The sequence below is a fragment of the Oncorhynchus nerka genome, linkage group LG3, assembly GCF_034236695.1.
Source record: "Oncorhynchus nerka isolate Pitt River linkage group LG3, Oner_Uvic_2.0, whole genome shotgun sequence".
Taxonomy (NCBI): Eukaryota; Metazoa; Chordata; class Actinopteri; order Salmoniformes; family Salmonidae; genus Oncorhynchus; species Oncorhynchus nerka.
The window spans coordinates 64,636,593-64,659,029 of record NC_088398.1 but is presented as its reverse complement, the minus strand read 5'-3'; the positions used below and the strand labels follow the sequence as shown (position 1 = coordinate 64,659,029).

The window sequence follows — 22,437 nt, the reverse complement described above, 5'->3', positions numbered from 1 at the left end:
CACTCTACAGTACTCTATACAGGCTCACTCCCACTGTACAGTACTCTAAACAGACTCACTACCACTCTACAGTACTCTATACAGGCTCCTACCACTCTACAGTACTCTATTCAGGCTCACTACCACTCTACAGTACTTTATACAGGCTCACTCCCACTCTACAGTACTCTATACAGGCTCACACTACCACTCTACAGTAGTCTATACAGGCTCACTACCACTCTACAGTACTCTATACAGACTCACTACCACTCTACAGTACTCTATACAGGCTCACTACCACTCTACAGTACTTTATACAGGCTCACTCCCACTCTACAGTACTCTATACAGGCTCACTACCACTCTACAGTACTCTATACAGGCTCACTACCACTCTACAGTACTCTATACAGGCTCACTACCCATCTACAGTACTATACAGGCTCACTACCACTCTACAGTACTCTATACAGGCTCACTACCACTCTACAGTACTCTATACATCCTCATTACCACTCTACAGTACTCTATACAGGCTCACTACCACTCTACAGTACTTTATACAGACTCACTACAGTACTCTACAGTACTCTATACAGGCTCACTACCACACTCTACAGTACTCTATACAGGCTCACTACCACTCTACAGTACTCTAAACAGACTCACTACCACTCTACAGTACTCTATACAGGCTCATTACCACTCTACAGTACTCTATTCAGGCTCACTACCACTCTACAGTACTCTATACAGGCTCACTACCACTCTACAGTACTCTATACAGACTCACTACCACTCTACAGTACTCTATACAGACTCACTACTACTCTACTCTATACAGGCTCACTACCACTATACAGTACTCTATTCAGGCTCACTACCAATCTACTCTATACAGGCTCACTACCACTCTACAGTACTCTATACAGGCTCACTACCCATCTACTCTATACAGGCTCACTACCACTCTACAGTACTCTATACAGGCTCATTACCACTCCTCAGTACTCTATACAGGCTCACTACCACTCTACAGTACTCTATACAGGCTCACTACCACTCTACAGTACTCTATACAGGCTCCCTACCACTCTGCAGTACTCTACACAGGCTCACTACCACTCTACAGTACTCTATACAGGCTCATTACCACTCTACAGTACTCTATACAGGCTCACTACCACTCTACAGTACTCTATACAGGCTCACTACCACTCTACAGTACTCTATACAGGCTCACTACCACTCTACAGTACTTTATACAGGCTCACTACCACTCTACAGTACTTATACAGGCTCACTACCACTCTACAGTACTATATTCAGGCCCACTACCACTCTACAGTACTCTATACAGGCTCACTACCACTCTACAGTACTCTATACAGGCTCACTACCACTCTACAGTACTCTATTCAGGCTCACTACCACTCTACAGTACTCTATACAGACTCACCAACACTCTACTCTATACAGGCTCACTCCCACTCTACAGTACTCTATACAGGCTCACTACCAATCTACTCTATACAGGCTCACTACCACTCTACAGTACTCTATACAGGCTCATTACCACTCTACAGTACTCTATACAGGCTCACTACCACTCTACAGTACTCTATACAGGCTCACTACCACTCTACAGTACTCTATACAGGCTCACTACCACTCTACACAGGCTCACTACCACTCTACAGTACTCTATACAGACTCACTACCACTCTACAGTACTCTATACAGGCTCAATACTACTCTACAGTACTCTATACAGGCTCACTACCACTCTACAGTACTATATTCAGGCTCACTACTACTCTACAGTACTCTACACAGGCTCACTACCACTCTACAGTACTCTATACAGGCTCACTACCACTCTACAGTACTCTATACAGGCTCATTACCACTCTACAGTACTCTATACAGGCTCACTACCACTCTACAGTACTACTATACAGGCTCACTACCACTCTACAGTACTCTATACAGGCTCACTACCACTCTACAGTACTTATACAGGCTCACTACCACTCTACAGTACTTTATACAGGCTCACTACCACTCTACAGTACTATATTCAGGCTCACTACCACTCTACAGTACTCTATACAGGCTCACTACCACTCTACAGTACTCTATACAGGCTCACTACCAATCTACAGTACTATATTCAGGCTCACTACCACTCTACAGTCTCTATACAGACTCACCAACACTCTACTCTATACAGGCTCACTCCCACTCTACAGTACTCTATACAGGCTCACTACCAATCTACTCTATACAGGCTCACTACCACTCTACAGTACTCTATACAGGCTCATTACCACTCTACAGTACTCTATACAGGCTCACTACCACTCTACAGTACTCTATACAGGCTCACTACCACCTACAGTACTCTATACAGGCTCACTACCACTCTACACAGGCTCACTACCACTCTACAGTACTCTATACAGACTCACTACCACTCTACAGTACTCTATACAGCCTCACTACTACTCTACAGTACTCTATACAGGCTCACTACCACTCTACAGTACTATATTCAGGCTCACTACTCTACAGCACTCTACACAGGCTCACTACCACTCTACAGTACTCTATACAGGCTCACTACCACTCTACAGTACTCTATACAGGCTCACTACCACTCTACAGTACTCTATACAGACTCACTACCACTCTACAGTACTCTATACAGGCTCACTACCACTCTACAGTACTTTATACAGGCTCACTACCACTCTACAGTACTCTATACAGGCTCACTACCACTCTACAGTACTCTATACAGGCTCACTACCACTCTACAGTACTTTATACAGGCTCACTACCACTCTACAGTACTTTATACAGGCTCACTACCACTCTACAGTACTATATTCAGGCTCACTACCACTCTACAGTACTCTATACAGACTCACTACCACTCTACAGTACTCTATTCAGGCTCACTATTACTCTACAGTAAGTACTCTATCCAGGCTCACTACCACTCTACAGTACTCTATACAGGCTCACTCCCACTCTACAGTACTCTATACAGGCTCACTACCACTCTACAGTACTCTACACAGGCTCACTACCACTCTACAATACTCTATACAGGCTCACTACCACTCTACAGTACTCTATACAGGCTCACTACCTACTCTACAGTACTCTACACAGGCTCACTACCACTCTACAGTACTCTATACAGACTCACAACACTCTACTCTATACAGGCTCACTACTACTCTATACAGGCTCACTACCAACTACTCTATACAGGCTCACTACCACTCTACAGTACTCTATACAGGCTCACTACCACTCTACAGTACTCTATACAGGCTCACTACCACTCTACAGTACTCTATACAGGCTCACTACCACTCTACAGTACTCTATACAGGCTCACTACCACTCTACAGTACTCCATACAGTACTCACTACCACTCTACAGTACTCTATACAGGCTCACTACTACTCTACAGTACTCTATACAGGCTCACTACCACTCTACAGTACTATATTCAGGCTCACTACCACTCTACAGCACTCTATACAGGCTCACTACCACTCTACAGTACTCTATACAGGCTCATTACCACTCTACAGTACTCTATACAGGCTCACTACCACTCTACAGTACTCTATACAGGCTCACTACCACTCTACAGTACTCTATACAGGCTCACTACCACTCTACACAGGCTCACTACCACTCTACAGTACTCTATACAGACTCACTACCACTCTACAGTACTCTATACAGCCTCACTACTACTCTACAGTACTCTATACAGGCTCACTACCACTCTACAGTACTATATTCAGGCTCACTACTACTCTACAGTACTCTATACAGCCTCACTACTACTCTACAGTACTCTATACAGGCTCACTACCACTCTACAGTACTATATTCAGGCTCACTACTACTCTACAGCACTCTACACAGGCTCACTACCACTCTACAGTACTCTATACAGGCTCATTACCACTCTACAGTACTCTATACAGGCTCACTACCACTCTACAGTACTCTATACAGGCTCACTACCACTCTACAGTACTCTATACAGGCTCACTACCACTCTACAGTACTTTATACAGGCTCACTACCACTCTATAGTACTTTATACAGGCTCACTACCACTCTACACAGGCTCACTACCACTCTACAGTACTCTATACAGACTCACTACCACTCTACAGTACTCTATACAGCCTCACTACTACTCTACAGTACTCTATACAGGCTCACTACCACTCTACAGTACTATATTCAGGCTCACTACTACTCTACAGTACTCTATACAGCCTCACTACTACTCTACAGTACTCTATACATGCTCACTACCACTCTACAGTACTATATTCAGGCTCAGTACTACTCTACAGCACTCTACACAGGCTCACTACCACTCTACAGTACTCTATACAGGCTCATTACCACTCTACAGTACTCTATACAGGCTCACTACCACTCTACAGTACTCTATACAGGCTCACTACCACTCTACAGTACTTTATACAGGCTCACTACCACTCTATAGTACTTTATACAGGCTCACTACCACTCTACAGTACTATATTCAGGCCCACTACCACTCTACAGTACTCTATACAGGCTCACTACCACTCTGCAGTACTCTATACAGACTCACTACCACTCTACAGTACTCTATTCAGGCTCACTATTACTCTACAGTAAGTACTCTATCCAGGCTCACTACCACTCTACAGTACTCTATACAGGCTCACTCCCACTCTACAGTACTCTATACAGGCTCACTACCACTCTACAGTACTCTATTCAGGCTCACTATTACTCTACAGTACTCTATTCAGGCTCACTATTACTCTACAGTAAGTACTCTATCCAGGCTCACTACCACTCTACAGTACTCTATACAGGCACACTCCCACTCTACAGTACTCTATACAGGCTCACTACCACTCTACAGTACTCTACACAGGCTCACTACCACTCTACAGTACTCTATACAGGCTCACTCCCACTACAGTACTCTATACAGGCTCACTACCACTCTACAGTACTCTATACAGGCTTCCTACCACTCTACAGTACTCTATACAGGCTCACTACCACTCTACAGTACTCTATACAGGCTCACTACCACTCTACAGTACTCTATACAGGCTCCCACTACAGTACTCTACACAGGCTCACTACTACTCTACACACTCTACACAGGCTCACTACCACTCTACAGTACTCTATACAGGCTCCTACCACTCTACAGTACTTTATACAGGCTCACTACTACTCTACAGTACTCTACACAGGCTCACTACCACTCTACAGTACTCTATACAGGCTCACTACCACTCTACAGTACTATATTCAGGCTCACTACCACTCTACAGTACTCTATACAGACTCACCAACACTCTACTACTCTATACAGGCTCACTCCCACTCTACAGTACTCTATACAGGCTCACTACCATCTACTCTATACAGGCTCACTACCACTCTACAGTACTCTATACAGGCTCACTACCACTCTACAGTACTCTATACAGGCTCACTACCACTCTACAGTACTCTATACAGGCTCACTACCACTCTACAGTACTCTATACAGGCTCACTACCACTCTACAGTACTCTATACAGGCTCACTACCACTCTACAGTACTCTATACAGGCTCACTACCACTCTACAGTACTCTATACAGGCTCACTACCACTCTACAGTGCTCTATACAGGCTCCCTACCAATCTACAGTACTCTATACAGGCTCACTACCACTCTACAGTACTCTATACAGGCTCACTACCACTCTACAGTACTCTATACAGGCTCACTACCACTCTACAGTACTCTACACAGGCTCACTACCACTCTACAGTAATCTATACAGGCTCCCTACCACTCTACAGTACTCTATACAGGCTCACTCCCACTCTACAGTTCTCTATACAGGCTCACTCCCACTCTACAGTACTCTATACAGGCTCACTACCAATCTACTCTATACAGGCTCACTACCACTCTACAGTACTCTATACAGGCTCACTACCACTCTACAATACTCTATACAGGCTCACTACCACTCTACAGTACTCTATACAGGCTCACTACCACTCTACAGTACTCTACACAGGCTCACTACCACTCTACAGTACTCTATTCAGTCTGACTACCACTCTACAGTACTCTATACAGGCTACCTACCACTCTACAGCACTCTAAACAGGCTCACTACCAATCTACTCTATACAGGCTCACTACCACTCTACAGTACTCTATACAGGCTCACTACCCATCTACTCTATACAGGCTCACTACCACTCTACAGTACTCTATATAGGCTCATTACCACTCTACAGTACTCTATACAGGCTCACTACCACTCTACAGTACTCTATACAGGCTCACTACCACTCTACAGTGCTCTATACAGGCTCCCTACCACTCTACAGTACTCTATACAGGCTCACTACCACTCTACAGTACTCTATACAGGCTCACTACCACTCTACAGTACTCTACACAGGCTCACTACCACTCTACAGTACTCTATACAGGCTCCCTACCACTCTACAGTACTCTATACAGGCTCACTACCACTCTACAGTACTCTATACAGGCTCACTACCACTCTACAGTACTCTATACAGGCTTCCTACCACTCTACAGTACTCTATACAGGCTCACTACCACTCTACAGTACTCTATACAGGCTCACTACCACTCTACAGTACTCTATACAGGCTCCCTACCACTCTACAGTACTCTATACAGGCTCACTACCACTCTACAGTACTCTATACAGGCTCACCACCACTCTACAGTACTATATTCAGGCTCACTACCACTCTACAGTACTCTATTCAGGCTCACTATTACTCTACAGTACTCTATTCAGGCTCACTATTACTCTACAGTAAGTACTCTATCCAGGCTCACTACCACTCTACAGTACTCTATACAGGCACACTCCCACTCTACAGTACTCTATACAGGCTCACTACCACTCTACAGTACTCTACACAGGCTCACTACCACTCTACAGTACTCTATACAGGCTCACTCCCACTACAGTACTCTATACAGGCTCACTACCACTCTACAGTACTCTATACAGGCTTCCTACCACTCTACAGTACTCTATACAGGCTCACTACCACTCTACAGTACTCTATACAGGCTCACTACCACTCTACAGTACTCTATACAGGCTCCCTACCACTCTACAGTACTCTACACAGGCTCACTACCACTCTACAGTACTCTATACAGGCTCCCTACCACTCTACAGTACTTTATACAGGCTCACTACTACTCTACAGTACTCTATACAGGCTCACTACCACTCTACAGTACTCTATACAGGCTCACTACCACTCTACAGTACTCTATACAGGCTTCCTACCACTCTACAGCACTCTACACAGGCTCACTACCACTCTACAGTACTCTATACAGGCTCATTACCACTCTACAGTACTCTATACAGGCTCACTACCACTCTACAGTACTTTATACAGGCTCACTACCACTCTATAGTACTTTATACAGGCTCACTACCACTCTACACAGGCTCACTACCACTCTACAGTACTCTATACAGACTCACTACCACTCTACAGTACTCTATACAGCCTCACTACTACTCTACAGTACTCTATACAGGCTCACTACCACTCTACAGTACTATATTCAGGCTCACTACTACTCTACAGTACTCTATACAGCCTCACTACTACTCTACAGTACTCTATACATGCTCACTACCACTCTACAGTACTATATTCAGGCTCACTACTACTCTACAGCACTCTACACAGGCTCACTACCACTCTACAGTACTCTATACAGGCTCATTACCACTCTACAGTACTCTATACAGGCTCACTACCACTCTACAGTACTCTATACAGGCTCACTACCACTCTACAGTACTTTATACAGGCTCACTACCACTCTATAGTACTTTATACAGGCTCACTACCACTCTACAGTACTATATTCAGGCCCACTACCACTCTACAGTACTCTATACAGGCTCACTACCACTCTGCAGTACTCTATACAGACTCACTACCACTCTACAGTACTCTATTCAGGCTCACTATTACTCTACAGTAAGTACTCTATCCAGGCTCACTACCACTCTACAGTACTCTATACAGGCTCACTCCCACTCTACAGTACTCTATACAGGCTCACTACCACTCTACAGTACTCTATTCAGGCTCACTATTACTCTACAGTACTCTATTCAGGCTCACTATTACTCTACAGTAAGTACTCTATCCAGGCTCACTACCACTCTACAGTACTCTATACAGGCACACTCCCACTCTACAGTACTCTATACAGGCTCACTACCACTCTACAGTACTCTACACAGGCTCACTACCACTCTACAGTACTCTATACAGGCTCACTCCCACTACAGTACTCTATACAGGCTCACTACCACTCTACAGTACTCTATACAGGCTTCCTACCACTCTACAGTACTCTATACAGGCTCACTACCACTCTACAGTACTCTATACAGGCTCACTACCACTCTACAGTACTCTATACAGGCTCCCTACCACTCTACAGTACTCTACACAGGCTCACTACCACTCTACAGTACTCTATACAGGCTCCCTACCACTCTACAGTACTTTATACAGGCTCACTACTACTCTACAGTACTCTACACAGGCTCACTACCACTCTACAGTACTCTATACAGGCTCACTACCACTCTACAGTACTATATTCAGGCTCACTACCACTCTACAGTACTCTATACAGACTCACCAACACTCTACTCTATACAGGCTCACTCCCACTCTACAGTACTCTATACAGGCTCACTACCAATCTACTCTATACAGGCTCACTACCACTCTACAGTACTCTATACAGGCTCACTACCACTCTACAATACTCTATACAGGCTCACTACCACTCTACAGTACTCTATACAGGCTCACTACCACTCTACAGTACTCTATACAGGCTCACTACCACTCTACAGTACTCTATACAGGCTCACTACCACTCTACAGTACTCTATACAGGCTCACTACCACTCTACAGTGCTCTATACAGGCTCCCTACCAATCTACAGTACTCTATACAGGCTCACTACCACTCTACAGTACTCTATACAGGCTCACTACCACTCTACAGTACTCTATACAGGCTCCCTACCACTCTACAGTACTCTACACAGGCTCACTACCACTCTACAGTAATCTATACAGGCTCCCTACCACTCTACAGTACTCTATACAGGCTCACTACCACTCTACAGTACTCTATACAGGCTCACTACCACTCTACAGTACTCTATACAGGCTCACTACCAATCTACTCTATACAGGCTCACTACCACTCTACAGTACTCTATACAGGCTCATTACCACTCTACAGTACTCTATACAGGCTCACTCCCACTCTACAGTTCTCTATACAGGCTCACTCCCACTCTACAGTACTCTATACAGGCTCACTACCAATCTACTCTATACAGGCTCACTACCACTCTACAGTACTCTATACAGGCTCACTACCACTCTACAATACTCTATACAGGCTCACTACCACTCTACAGTACTCTATACAGGCTCACTACCACTCTACAGTACTCTACACAGGCTCACTACCACTCTACAGTACTCTATTCAGGCTGACTACCACTCTACAGTACTCTATACAGGCTACCTACCACTCTACAGCACTCTAAACAGGCTCACTACCAATCTACTCTATACAGGCTCACTACCACTCTACAGTACTCTATACAGGCTCACTACCCATCTACTCTATACAGGCTCACTACCACTCTACAGTACTCTATATAGGCTCATTACCACTCTACAGTACTCTATACAGGCTCACTACCACTCTACAGTACTCTATACAGGCTCACTACCACTCTACAGTGCTCTATACAGGCTCCCTACCACTCTACAGTACTCTATACAGGCTCACTACCACTCTACAGTACTCTATACAGGCTCACTACCACTCTACAGTACTCTACACAGGCTCACTACCACTCTACAGTACTCTATACAGGCTCCCTACCACTCTACAGTACTCTATACAGGCTCACTACCACTCTACAGTACTCTATACAGGCTCACTACCACTCTACAGTACTCTATACAGGCTCACTACCACTCTACAGTACTCTATACAGGCTTCCTACCACTCTACAGTACTCTATACAGGCTCACTACCACTCTACAGTACTCTATACAGGCTCACTACCACTCTACAGTACTCTATACAGGCTCCCTACCACTCTACAGTACTCTATACAGGCTCACTACCACTCTACAGTACTCTATACAGGCTCACCACCACTCTACAGTACTATATTCAGGCTCACTACCACTCTACAGTACTCTATACAGACTCACCAACACTCTACTCTATACAGGCTCACTCCCACTCTACAGTACTCTATACAGGCTCACTACCAATCTACTCTATACAGGCTCACTACCACTCTACAGTACTCTATACAGGCTCATTACCACTCTACAGTACTCTATACAGGCTCACTACCACTCTACAGTACTCTATACAGGCTCACTACCACTCTACAGTACTCTATACAGGCTCACTACCACTCTATAGTACTCTATACAGGCTCACTACCACTCTACAGCACTCTATACAGACTCACTACCACTCTACAGTACTCTATACAGGCTCACTACCACTCTACAGTACTCTATACAGACTCACTACCACTCTACAGTACTCTATACAGGCTCACTACCAATCTACTCTATACAGGCTCACATACCAGCTCCCTCATCCTACTCTTATACAGCACACTCAAACAGACATCCACTCAACTCAGAAGAAAACATGTACAAAGAACATTTGAATTTACAAACAGAATGACACCGGAATAAAAGCAGGCATTAATGCAACCTCTTTTTCTCCAAGGCCTCACCTCCTTCTCTCCGTCTCCGCTTCTCACACCTAGAGAAGCAACCCTCCCTCTCGTTTCATCGCTCCGTTTCTCTCTCGTCAATCTCTCCCTCTCTCCAGCCCCAGATGGTCAAGTACTGTGACCAATTAAAGACAGCCCCAGGGACAGAGCCAGTTATAGCCTCAGCCATCTGACCACCACTATCGTGTGTGTGTGTGTGTGTGTGGATCACTGCATGAGAGCTTTCTCTTTTTGCCACTCCCAGGTGGTGCTGCTTTTCAAATTGGCCCGTGTGTATGTATGAGTGTGTGTGAATAAACATAAGCAGGAAAATAAGTCTATCTCCAGAAGCAAGTGCAGAGCAATGGTCTGGTCTGCGTAACAGGGCCAGTCCCTCCTTTAAATCAGACGAAGACCCATTCACACACAGAGCCATCCAGCCACCCATCAATCAGCCATATGGAGACACACCCAGACAGAGACATGGGAGGAGGCAGAGCGTGGTGTCTGGTTGGTGGCAATGGAAGGGGTGCTGATTGTGTTGATGGGGCAGGGGAATAGGAAGCTGAGGGTTTTGTGTGTGTCTTCAGGGTGGGGATAATGCATCCCGGTGTATGTGTAGGGGGGACTGGAATATGCAATCCCTGGTGTGTGTAGGAGGGGCTGGAATATACAGTCCCTGGTGTATGTGGGGGGCTGGAATATGCAGTCCCTGGTGTGTGTAGGGGGCTGGAATATGCAGTCCCTGGTGTGTGTAGGGGGCTGGAATATGCAGTCCCTGGTGTGTGTAGGGGGGCTGGAATATGCAGTCCCTGGTGTGTGTAGGGGGGCTGGAATATGCAGTCCCTGGTGTGTGTAGGGGGGCTGGAATATGCAGTCCCTGGTGTGTGTAGGGGGGCTGGAATATGCAGTCCCTGGTGTGTGTAGGGGGGCTGGAATATGCAGTCCCTGGTGTGTGTAGGGGGGCTGGAATATGCAGTCAATGGTGTGTGTAGGGGGCTGGAATATGTAGTCCCTGGTGTGTTTAAGGGGGCTGGAATATGCAGTCCCTGGTGTGTGTAGGGGGGCTGGAATATGCAGTCCCTGGTGTGTGTGTCTGTGTGGGGTGGTGGTGCATTGTCTGGAACAAGCTGGTGCCTCATGGGAAGAGGGTAGTGTGGGTGAGAAAATACCAGTTGGTGTGTGATATATATATACACATGTATATAAATTCAGCAAAAAAAATAAACATCCTTTTTCAGGACCCTGTCTTTCAAAGATAATTCGTAAAAATCCAAATAACTTCACAGATCTTTATTGTAAAGGGTTTAAACACTGTTTCCCATGCTTGTTCAATGAACCAGGTAGCCTAGTGGTTAGAGCGTTGGACTAGCAACCGAAAGTTTGCAAGATTGAATCCCCGAGTTGACAAGGTTAAAATCTGTCATTCTGCCCCTGAACAAGGCAGTTAACTCACTGTTCCTAGGCTGTCATTGAAAATAGGAATTTGTTCTTAACTGACTTACCTAGTTAAATAAAGGTAAAAAAAAGATATATATATATATATAAAAAATAAAACAATTAATGAACATGAAACAGTCGTTAAGAAACTAACAGCTTACAGATGGTAGACAAATAAGGGCACAGTTATGAAAATGTGATTTTTCAGTTCTGCCCACAAATATTCTATGGGACTGAGGTCAGGGCTTTGTGATGGCCACTCCAATACCTTGACTTTGTAGTCCTTATGCCATTTTGCCACAGCTTGTCGTCATTGTCCATTTGGAAGACCCATTTAATTTGCGACCAAGATTTAACTTCCTGACTGATGTCTTGAGATGTTGCTTCAATATATCCACATAATTTTCCCTCCTCATGATGCCATCTATTTTGTGAAGTGCACCAGTCCCTCCTGCAGCAAAGCACCCCCACAACATGATGCTGCCAACCCCGTGCTTCACGTTTGGGATGGTGTTCTTCGGCTTGCAAGCCTCTCCCTTTGCAGTTGCAAACCGTAGTCTGGCTTTGTTATGGCGGTTAGGGAGCAGTTGCTTCTTCCTTGCTGAGAAGCCTTTCAGGTTATGTTGATATAGGACTCGTTTTACTATGGATATTGATATTGATACTTTTTTGTTTCCTCCAGCACCTTCACAGGGTCCTTTGCTGTTGTTCTGGGATTGATGTGCACTTTTCACACCAAAGCACGTTCATCTCTAGGAGACAGAACGTGTCTCCTTCCTGAGTGGTATGACGGCTGCATGGTCCCATGGTGTTTATACTTGCGTACTATTACATTTACATTTAAGTCATTTAGCAGACGCTCTTATCCAGAGCGACTTACAAATTGGTGCGTTCACCTTAAGACATCCAGTGGAACAGCCACTTTACAATAGTGCATCTAAATCTAGTAAGGGGGGGGGTGAGAAGGATTACTTTATCCTATCCTAGGTATTCCTGAAAGAGGTGGGGTTTCAGGTGTCTCCGGAAGGTGGTGATTGACTCCGCTGTCCTGGCGTCGTGAGGGAGTTTGTTCCACCATTGGGGGGCCAGAGCAGCGAACAGTTTTGACTGGGCTGCGCGGGAACTGTACTTCCTCAGTTGTTTGTTTGTACAGATGAACTTGGTACCTTCAGGTGTTTGAAAATTACTCCCAAGGATGAACAAGACTTTTCTGAGGTCTTGGCTGATTTCTTTTGATCTTCCCATGATGTCAAGCAAAGAGGCACTGAGTCTGAAGGTAGGCCTTGAAATACATCCACAGGTACACCTCCAATTGACTCAAATTATGTCAATTAGCCTATCAGAAGTTTTGCAAGCTGTTTAAAGGCACAGTCAACTTAGTGTATGTAAACTTCTGACCCACTGGAATTGTGATACAGTGAATTATAAGTGAAATAATCTGTCTGTAAACAATTGTTAGAAAAATTACTTGTGTACATGTCCTAACCGACTTGCCAAAACTATAGTTTGTTAACAAGACATTTGTTGAGTGGTTGAAAAACTAGTTTTAATGACTCCAACCTAAGTGTATGTAAACTTAAGACTTCAACTGTATGTGTATGTGTATGTGTGTGTGTGGGGGGGGGGGTATGCATATGCAGTCCAGGGTGAGAGTAGGTTGAACAGAACCACAGGGCACCAGTCCAGCAGGGTATCAGATAAGAGGAGCAACTGTCTGTCTGAGCTAGAACAACACCAGGGGGGCTTACACACAAACGGTCCCCTCCGGCAGAGCTCGACCCTGGAGTGGGGCACAGGTGGCAGCACGTCTGCTGTCTGCACCCGCCTTTTCCGAGGGAGAGTGTGGTGTGTGTGTGTATGTACGTACGTGATTGATCACGCCGTGGAGATTGAGGACGTAGTTATCCACACAGGGGCCTTCAAAGTGGAATTCTGTCACAGAGGGACATGTTAAGAGAAAACTCTGCAGAACTCCACCAGGCCTTCAGATTTCCTTGCTACTGTGTAGCACCGTGTGGTGTATACGTGTAGTGTGTTCAGAGTTGGTTTCCCCCCACTTCCACACAGACAGACAAGCCTGGGGCTCTAGAGCCCACACTGAAATCCATTATAGTAGACATTTGAAATAAATCACTATTTCTCATTCCAAATAATGAGGGGCTGATTAGCATGCTAATGAGGCGGGCACGATGTTAATCTCTTTAAATTGATACCAGCACTACCTCCACACACATACAGACACAGACTGACAGAGACACTATGGAACACCAAGCTTTTACTATCTCTTCCTGGAATATACAAAGTTGGAGGTCATCTGCCTTTGGCCTAAAGAGCAGGAACATAGATTTCACAAAATAAATCAGAAACACAGATATTATCATACTGCAATAAACATGGTATAGAGAAGATGGACTCACTGGTTGCCCTCAAGGTTACAGAGAGCTGGTAGTCCCATCCACCAAACTACCAGATGTTACACAGTGAAGGGACCCAGAGGGAATGCTAATTTGTTAAATTAAACCAAAAACAGGAAACATTTTGCAATTGGTTAGGAATAAAAAATGAAATAATAGTACTGTAGTCTCTCAGAGCATACCAAGTCAGCCAACTAACACCGCTATCAAACCCCAACAGAGAAATACTCAACCATGAGGTATTGAAGCCCAACCGACGGCATGATATTAAGAAATTCTGTAGGCAGAAGAAAGGCAGTGTAGAAAGCTACAAAAAACCACTGGGCAACCACAAATCCAATCCCCCCTAGACAACTTCCAGGACTAAATGTTTCCCTGCAATAGCGATGGTGTAAACTTTGCAGTAGGAAGCCTGAACAGTATATTTGACTTATCAGCAAACATATCAAATAAAATACAAATCTAGTAGAAAACTAACAACAACAACAAATGGTTTCATGAAGAATGCAAAAAGCTAGGAAAGAAATTGAGAAACCAATCCAACCAAAAACACAGAGACCCAGAGAAGCAGAAGGAACTCCCTATGTTGAAACACTAGAACAATAGAAAAATACACCAATAAAAAAGGAACAGCATGTCAGAAAACAGCTCAATCTGATTGAATAATCCATACAGTCCAATCACTTCTGGGGAAATTGGAACAGACTAAACAACAACACGAAGAGCTATCTATCCAAAATGGAGATGTATGGATAAAGCACTTCTCCAACATGTTTGGCCATATAACAAAGATCCAACAGCAAACACATACACAGTGCCTTCAGAAAGTATTCACACCCCTTGACATTTTTCAAATCTTGTTGTCTTACAGCCTGAATTTAAAATGTATTAAATTAAGATTCACTGACCTACACACAATACCTCAGAATGTCAAAGTGGAATTATAAAAATAAATTTTTTACAAATTAATAAAAAATGAAGAGCATTAAAAGTAATACCGCAAAAAAATGTGACACAGAAAATCACTTTTTATGCTGAATACAAAGTGTTATGTTTGGGGCCAATCCAATAGAACACATTAGTGAGTAACACTCTCCATATTTTCAAGCACTGCGGTGGCTACATCATGTTATGGGAATGCTTGTAATCGTTAAGGACTGGGAAGTTTTTCAGGATAAAAAAATAATGGGAAAAATTCTAGGGGAAAACCTTGTTCAGACTGCTTTCCACCAGCCACTTGGAGATCAATTCATCTTTCAGCAGGACAATAACCTAAAACACAAGACCAAATCTACAATGGAGTTGCTTACCAAAAATGCAGTGAATGTTGCAGAGTGGCCAAGTTACAGTTTCGACTTAAATCTATTGCAAGACCTGAAAATGGTTGTCTCGCAATGATCAACCCCCAATTTGACAGAGCTTGAAGAATATTTTAAAGAATAATGTAAATATTGTACAATCTAGGTGTACAATCTAGGTGTGGCAAGCTCTTTACACAGATTTACACAGAATGACTCACAGCTGTAATCGCTGCCAAATGTGCATCTATGAAGTATTGACCCAGCAGTGTGAATACTTATGAAAATTAGATCATTCTGTATTTTATTTTCAATAAATGTGCACCAATTTTTTGTAACATGTTTTCACTGTGCCCAATTATGTTTGTACCATGTTATGTCCTGCTACCATGTTGTGTTGCTACCATGTTGTTGTTATGTTGTGTTGCTACCATACTGTGTTGTCATGTGTTGCTGCCTTGCTATGTTGTTGTCTTTAGGTCTCTGTTTATGTAGTGTTGTGTTGTCTCTCTTGTCATGATGTGTGTTTTGTCCTATATTTATGTATTTCTAATCTCAACCCGTCCCCAAGGAGGCCTTTTGCCTTTTGGTAGGCCGTCATTGTAAATAAGAATTTGTTTTTAACTGACTTGCCTAGTGAAATTAAGGTAAAATTTAAAAACAAAATACAATTCACTGTCATTAAGGGATATTGTGTGTAGATGGGTGAGATAAAAAATCTATTTAATCCATTTAGAATTAAAGCTAACAGCAAAATGTGGAATAAGTCAAGGGGTATGAATACTTTCTGAAGGCAAGTATATTTGTAGACATTTGACATACCTTTATGAAAACTGAGCTGCACTTCCTTACCTCCTGACAAAGGTAGGGTACGGTAAAATTACTACTGGTGACATATGAGCAAACAATTCACATGAAACAATGAATGCGCAAGAATTGTCGTAAGACAACTGAGTGGATTCTGGAGAGCTGAGTGGATTCTGGAGAGCTGAGTGGATTCTGGAGAGCTGAGCACATGTATTCTGGAAAGAGACGTGCCTATAGGCTATCTTCGCCACATTCACCTCCCCTTGTGCTCAAGACAAATTATCTTCAAAACATATTGTATATGTTTTTCACTGATAGCCGCAACTCAATAATCAGCTAAGCCTTTTGCCTTGCGGTGACTATGAAAGACTTCCTCATTTCTCTCCTGTTCTATTGGTTTTCATATCAACTTGAATTCATTGTCCAGAAGCCAAATGCACAATCCTATAGTCATCCCATCCTAGCTGGTGTATCTTTAGATCACCATCTGTCATACCGCTCGCATCAGGTGAGCTGTTTATAATGGCGTTTCCCTTTTTCCCACAAAATGCATTTTGGCAAATGTTTGAAAATGATGTTTTATTGGCTGCTTCATTACATGAGTTGCATGTTGTGTTAAGATGAATTACCATAATCTAAATGTGATTTCTGTCATTCTGAGCACCATGGTTAGACACCCTAATGGGTTATACATCCAATGCTTATGGGTCCGGTACACTTCTCAAATGGTCGGCAAATAAATTAAAATCTTCCGGGTCATGTTGTCCACATTTTCCTAACGTAAACCCTGGTGTGTGTGTGTGTGGCAGACTGAGCGGGGTTATCAGCAGTTCCACCGAAAAAGTGGAAATACAAACACCTTGAGTTGTCCCTTTTCTGTGGTGATGAGACTTCAAAGCAACACAATGTCACACACACACACACAGACGCTCCTAGCTTGTTCCAGGGCTTCAACAATAACTGGCTTCATCCTCGCTTTCGTCTCCTGCCTGTTTTATGAGAACCAGCTGACTAACCTACACATGTAGCATGAGCATTCTCCTATTCATATACATATTCATGTAGCCTTAGCATTCTCCTATTCATATACATATTCATGTAGCCTTAGCATTCTCCGATTCATATACATATTCATGTAGCATTAGCATTCTCCTATTCATATACATATTCATGTAGCATTAGCATTCTCCTATTCATATACATATTCATGTAGCCTCGCTGCTGCATTGCATTGATCTCACACAAAGAAGAGGCAGCGCACCTCTGAGGGTTAGCGCTTAGCTAAGCTAATCTAATTAAAACGGAGGCACGGTAGTGCTTCTTTGGCCCATTTCCCCACCCCCCTACCCCCCACACACACACAATGCTAACACGATAAACACTCTCGCATTAGCCTAGCTCGTTAGTGTGGGCGGCAGCTAACTGCAGCACTCACTCGTAGGTTGACATTTATTCCATTATTGTATGGGTAATAAACAAGATTGTCAACGTGTGTACTATGCGTGTGTGTCTGTCTGTATCGTCTCTTGCTCTCCTTTGAGAGGGATGTTTGTATATTTTCTCATTCTCCGAATAGTGTGTGTGAACTGCACTATGATCTCTTCAGACTTGAGCTAGCAACTCCGAAAAACACTTCATGCCATTGCATAAGTGCAAATGAATGAGAGGCAGGTGACGAGGAGGCAGCCACTTCAGAGTACTGAGATGGCCCCTATGCCCTCCCTGTCACACTGTGTCCTGTTCAGAGTACTGAGATGGCCCCTATGCCCTCCCTGTCACACTGTGTCCTGTTCAGAGTACTGAGATGGCCCCTATGCCCTCCCTGTCACACTGTGTCCTGTTCAGAGTAATGAGATGGCCCCTATGCCCTCCTTGTCACACTGTGTCCTGTTCAGAGTACTGAGATGGCCCCTATGCCCTCCCTGTCACACTGTGTCCTGTTCAGAGAATTGAGATGGCCCCTATGCCCTCCCTGTCACACTGTGTCCTGTTCAGAGTACTGAGATGGCCCCTATGCCCTCCCTGTCACACTGTGTCCTGTTCAGAGTACTGAGATGGCCCCTATGCCCTCCCTGTCACACTGTGTCCTGTTCACACTGTGTCCTGTACTGAGATGGCCCATATGCCCTCCCTGTCACACTGTGTCCTGTTCAGAGTACTCCCTGTCAGATGGCCCATATGCCCTCCCTGTCACACTGTGTCCTGTTCAGAGTACTGAGATGGCCCCTATGCCCTCCCTGTCACACTGTGTCCTGTTCAGAGTAATGAGATAGCCCCTATGCCCTCCCTGTCACACTGTGTCCTGTTCAGAGTACTGAGATGGCCCATATGCCCTCCCTGTCACACTGTGTCCTGTTCAGAGTACTGAGATGGCCCCTATGCCCTCCCTGTCACACTGTGTCCTGTTCAGACTACTGAGATGGCCCCTATGCCCTCCCTGTCACACTGTGTCCTGTTCAGAGTACTGAGATGGCCCATATGCCCTCCCTGTCACACTGTGTCCTGTTCAGAGTACTGAGATGGCCCCTATGCCCTCCCTGTCACACTGTGTCCTGTTCAGAGTAATGAGATAGCCCCTATGCCCTCCCCGTCACACTGTGTCCTGTTCACTCCATCTCCTCCTATTCCATCTACCATCTTGTTCCACTGTGCAGTGTCTGTTCTATTCCTGCTGCAGGTTCTATTCTGTGGTTCCATTGCACCTGTGTGTAACGTTGGGTTGTGTTCCGTAAGAGACGTCACGTAATGTTCTGCGCTGCTGTTCCTGGTTCCACTGACACACTCTCACCAGAGTCAGTTACCTGACTGAGAGAACAACGCCCGGGCTGAGAGTGTGTGTGTGTCTGAGTGGCAGTAATGTCATTGAGCAGGAGGCCCTGTCTCTGGAGGACATGAGATCGGCATGGAAATGGCAGAGTAGACAGTGAAAAAATCTCTCTCTCCCTCTCTTTTTTGTTAAGACCCATGCCCATTCACCAGCTCAGAGAACCTACACTCATATACTCACAGAGTAAAACTCAGTGCCAAATAGGAAAGAGAGAAGAGTGATTGTAAATTAAATGGAGAAAAGGATGATGGTGAGAGAGAGAGTGAGAGAAGGATAGAGGGACAGAGAGCTAATGCCACTGTGAAAAGGAACAGGAAGCCCAGAGCACCCAATCAATACCAAGAGAGTGGATACAGCCTTCCTCTCTCCTCCAGTAACTCTCGCTCTCTGGCCATCCCTCTCTTTCTCACTCTCTAACCATCCCTCTCTCTCTAGCCATCCCTCTCCCTCTCACTCTCTAGCCATCCCTCTCACTCTCACGCCATCCCTCTCGCTCTTTAGCCATCCCTCTCTCTAGCCCATTATCTCTTTCCATCACGCCATCTCTTTGTAAATCCACCTTGTTTCTCCTTTTCATCTAGTACTCCCCTCAATCCCTCCTGTTCTTGCGTCCATCTCTACCTTCATTCCTAAATCACTCGCCCTTCTCCTCCTCCCTGTTCTCCTCCTTCAATCTGATAAGGCTGGAGAACCAAGACTTTTATTGACTAGGCCATAGACCTGCTTCTTAGACAGCCAAAGAGGGGAGAGGACAGGGGGAAAGAGATGGAGAGAGTGAAGGAGGGAGGGAGCGAGCGAGAGAGGAAAAGAGAGAGGGGGGTATGGATAGATGGGTGACTATCAGTGCAGCATACACCATATTCTTGCTGGGTGAATCGATCATTGGTGGAATGACAGAAAATTATTTCAGGAGACACCGCCACCTTTATTCAGTCTTGACAAAAATCTGTCTCAAATCAAATTTTATTGGTCACATACACGTGTTTAGCAGATGTTATTGCAGGTGTAGTGAAATGCTTGTGCTTCTAGCTCTGACAGTTCAGTAATATCTAACAAGTAATATCTAACAATTTCACAACATACAGTGGGTGTAAAGGTTTTCCTCCTCTTCATCTGAAGAGGAGAGGCGAGAAGGATCGGAGGACCAATATACGGCGTGGTAAGTGTCCATGGTTCTTTTAATAAGAAATACTCAACATGAACACAACTGATACAAAAACAATAAACGTGAAACGAACGAAAACCAAAACAGTACCGTGTGGTGAAAAACACAGACACGGAAACAAACACCCACCAACAAACAGTGAAAACCAGGCTACCTAAGTATGATTCTCAATCAGAGACAACTAATGACACCTGCCTCTGATTGAGAACCATACTAGGCCGAAACATAGAAATCCCCAAATCATACAAAAAACAAACATAGACTGCCCATCCCAACTCACGCCCTGACCATACTAAATAATGACAAAACAAAGGAAATAAAGGTGGGAACGTGACAGCACCCACCCCCCCAAAGGTGCGGACTCCAGCCGCAAAACCTTAACCTATAGGGGAGGGTCTGGGTGGGCGTCTGTCTACGGTGGCGGCTCTGGCGCGGGACGCGGACCCCACTTCACCACAGTCTTTCTCCGCCTCATTGTCCGCCTCCGTGGCCTCCTAAACACGGCGACCCTTCTAAATGGCCCAACTGGACTGAGGGGCAGCTCCGGACTGAGGGGCAGCTCAGGTCTGGCGGCTCTGGCAGATCCTGGCTGACTGGCAGATCCTGGCTGACCGGCGGCTCTGGAAGATCCTGGCTGACCAGCGGCTCTATGCTGACTGGCGGCTCATGACAAACTGGCGGCTCTGGCGGCTCATGACAGACTGGCGGCTCTGGCGGGTCATGACAGACTGGCGGCTCTGGCGGCTCATGACAGACTGGCGGCTCTGGCGGCTCATGACAGACTGGCGGCTCTGGCGGCTCTTGACAGACTGGCGGCTCTTGACAGACTGGCGGCTCTGGACAGACGGGAGACTCTAGCCGCTCTGGACAGGCGGGAGACTCTAGCCGCTCTGGACAGGCGGGAGACTCTAGCCGCTCTGGACAGGCGGGAGACTCTAGCCGCTCTGGACAGGCGGGAGACTCTAGCCGCTCTGGACAGGCGGGAGACTCTAGCCGCTCTGGACAGGCGGGAGACTCTAGCCGCTCTGGACAGGCGGGAGACTCTAGCTGCTCTGGACAGGCGGGAGACTCTAGCCGCTCTGGACAGGCGGGAGACTCTAGCCGCTCTGGACAGACGGGAACACCTGTAGGGAGGAGAGAGAGACAGCCTGGTGCGTGGGGCTGCCACAGGACCCACCAGGTTAGGGAGACCTCCAGAAGGCTTGATGTTAGGAGGAGGCACCTGAAGGACCGGGCTGTGGGGGAGCACTGGAGCTCTGGTGCGCAGCCTTGGCACCACTCCCCCAGGCTGGATAACTACTCTAGCCCGGAACCTCCAGAGTGCAGGCACAGGTTGAACCGGACTGTGAGTAAGCATGGGAGATCTAGTGCCTACTACGCGCACCTCTCCCTTAGGCTCCACTCCCACATTTGCCCAGCACGAGCGGAGCGCAGGCATAGGACACACTGCACCCTCCCAGCGCCCTGGAGACAGCACGCAGAGCCGGCGGAGGATACCCTGGACAGGAACGGCGTACTGGCGACCAGACATGCTGAGCAGGCACCATACGCCCTGGCTGGATGCCCACACTCGCAT

General features: G+C 45.5%; 1 protein-coding gene across 1 annotated transcript in view; it reads right to left on the bottom strand.

Annotated features, from left to right (window-relative positions):
* Positions 1–22,437, bottom strand: part of LOC115115937 (immunoglobulin superfamily member 3-like) — a 188,225-nt gene extending 165,788 nt beyond the window's left edge. Inside the window, exons 1-2 of the mRNA XM_065005754.1 lie at positions 22,053–22,437; positions 14,218–14,282 (exon numbers count right to left, since the gene is read on the bottom strand). Of these exons, the coding sequence (XP_064861826.1) occupies positions 14,218–14,282; positions 22,053–22,437 (450 nt within the window). The remainder of the gene's footprint in view (positions 1–14,217; positions 14,283–22,052) is intronic.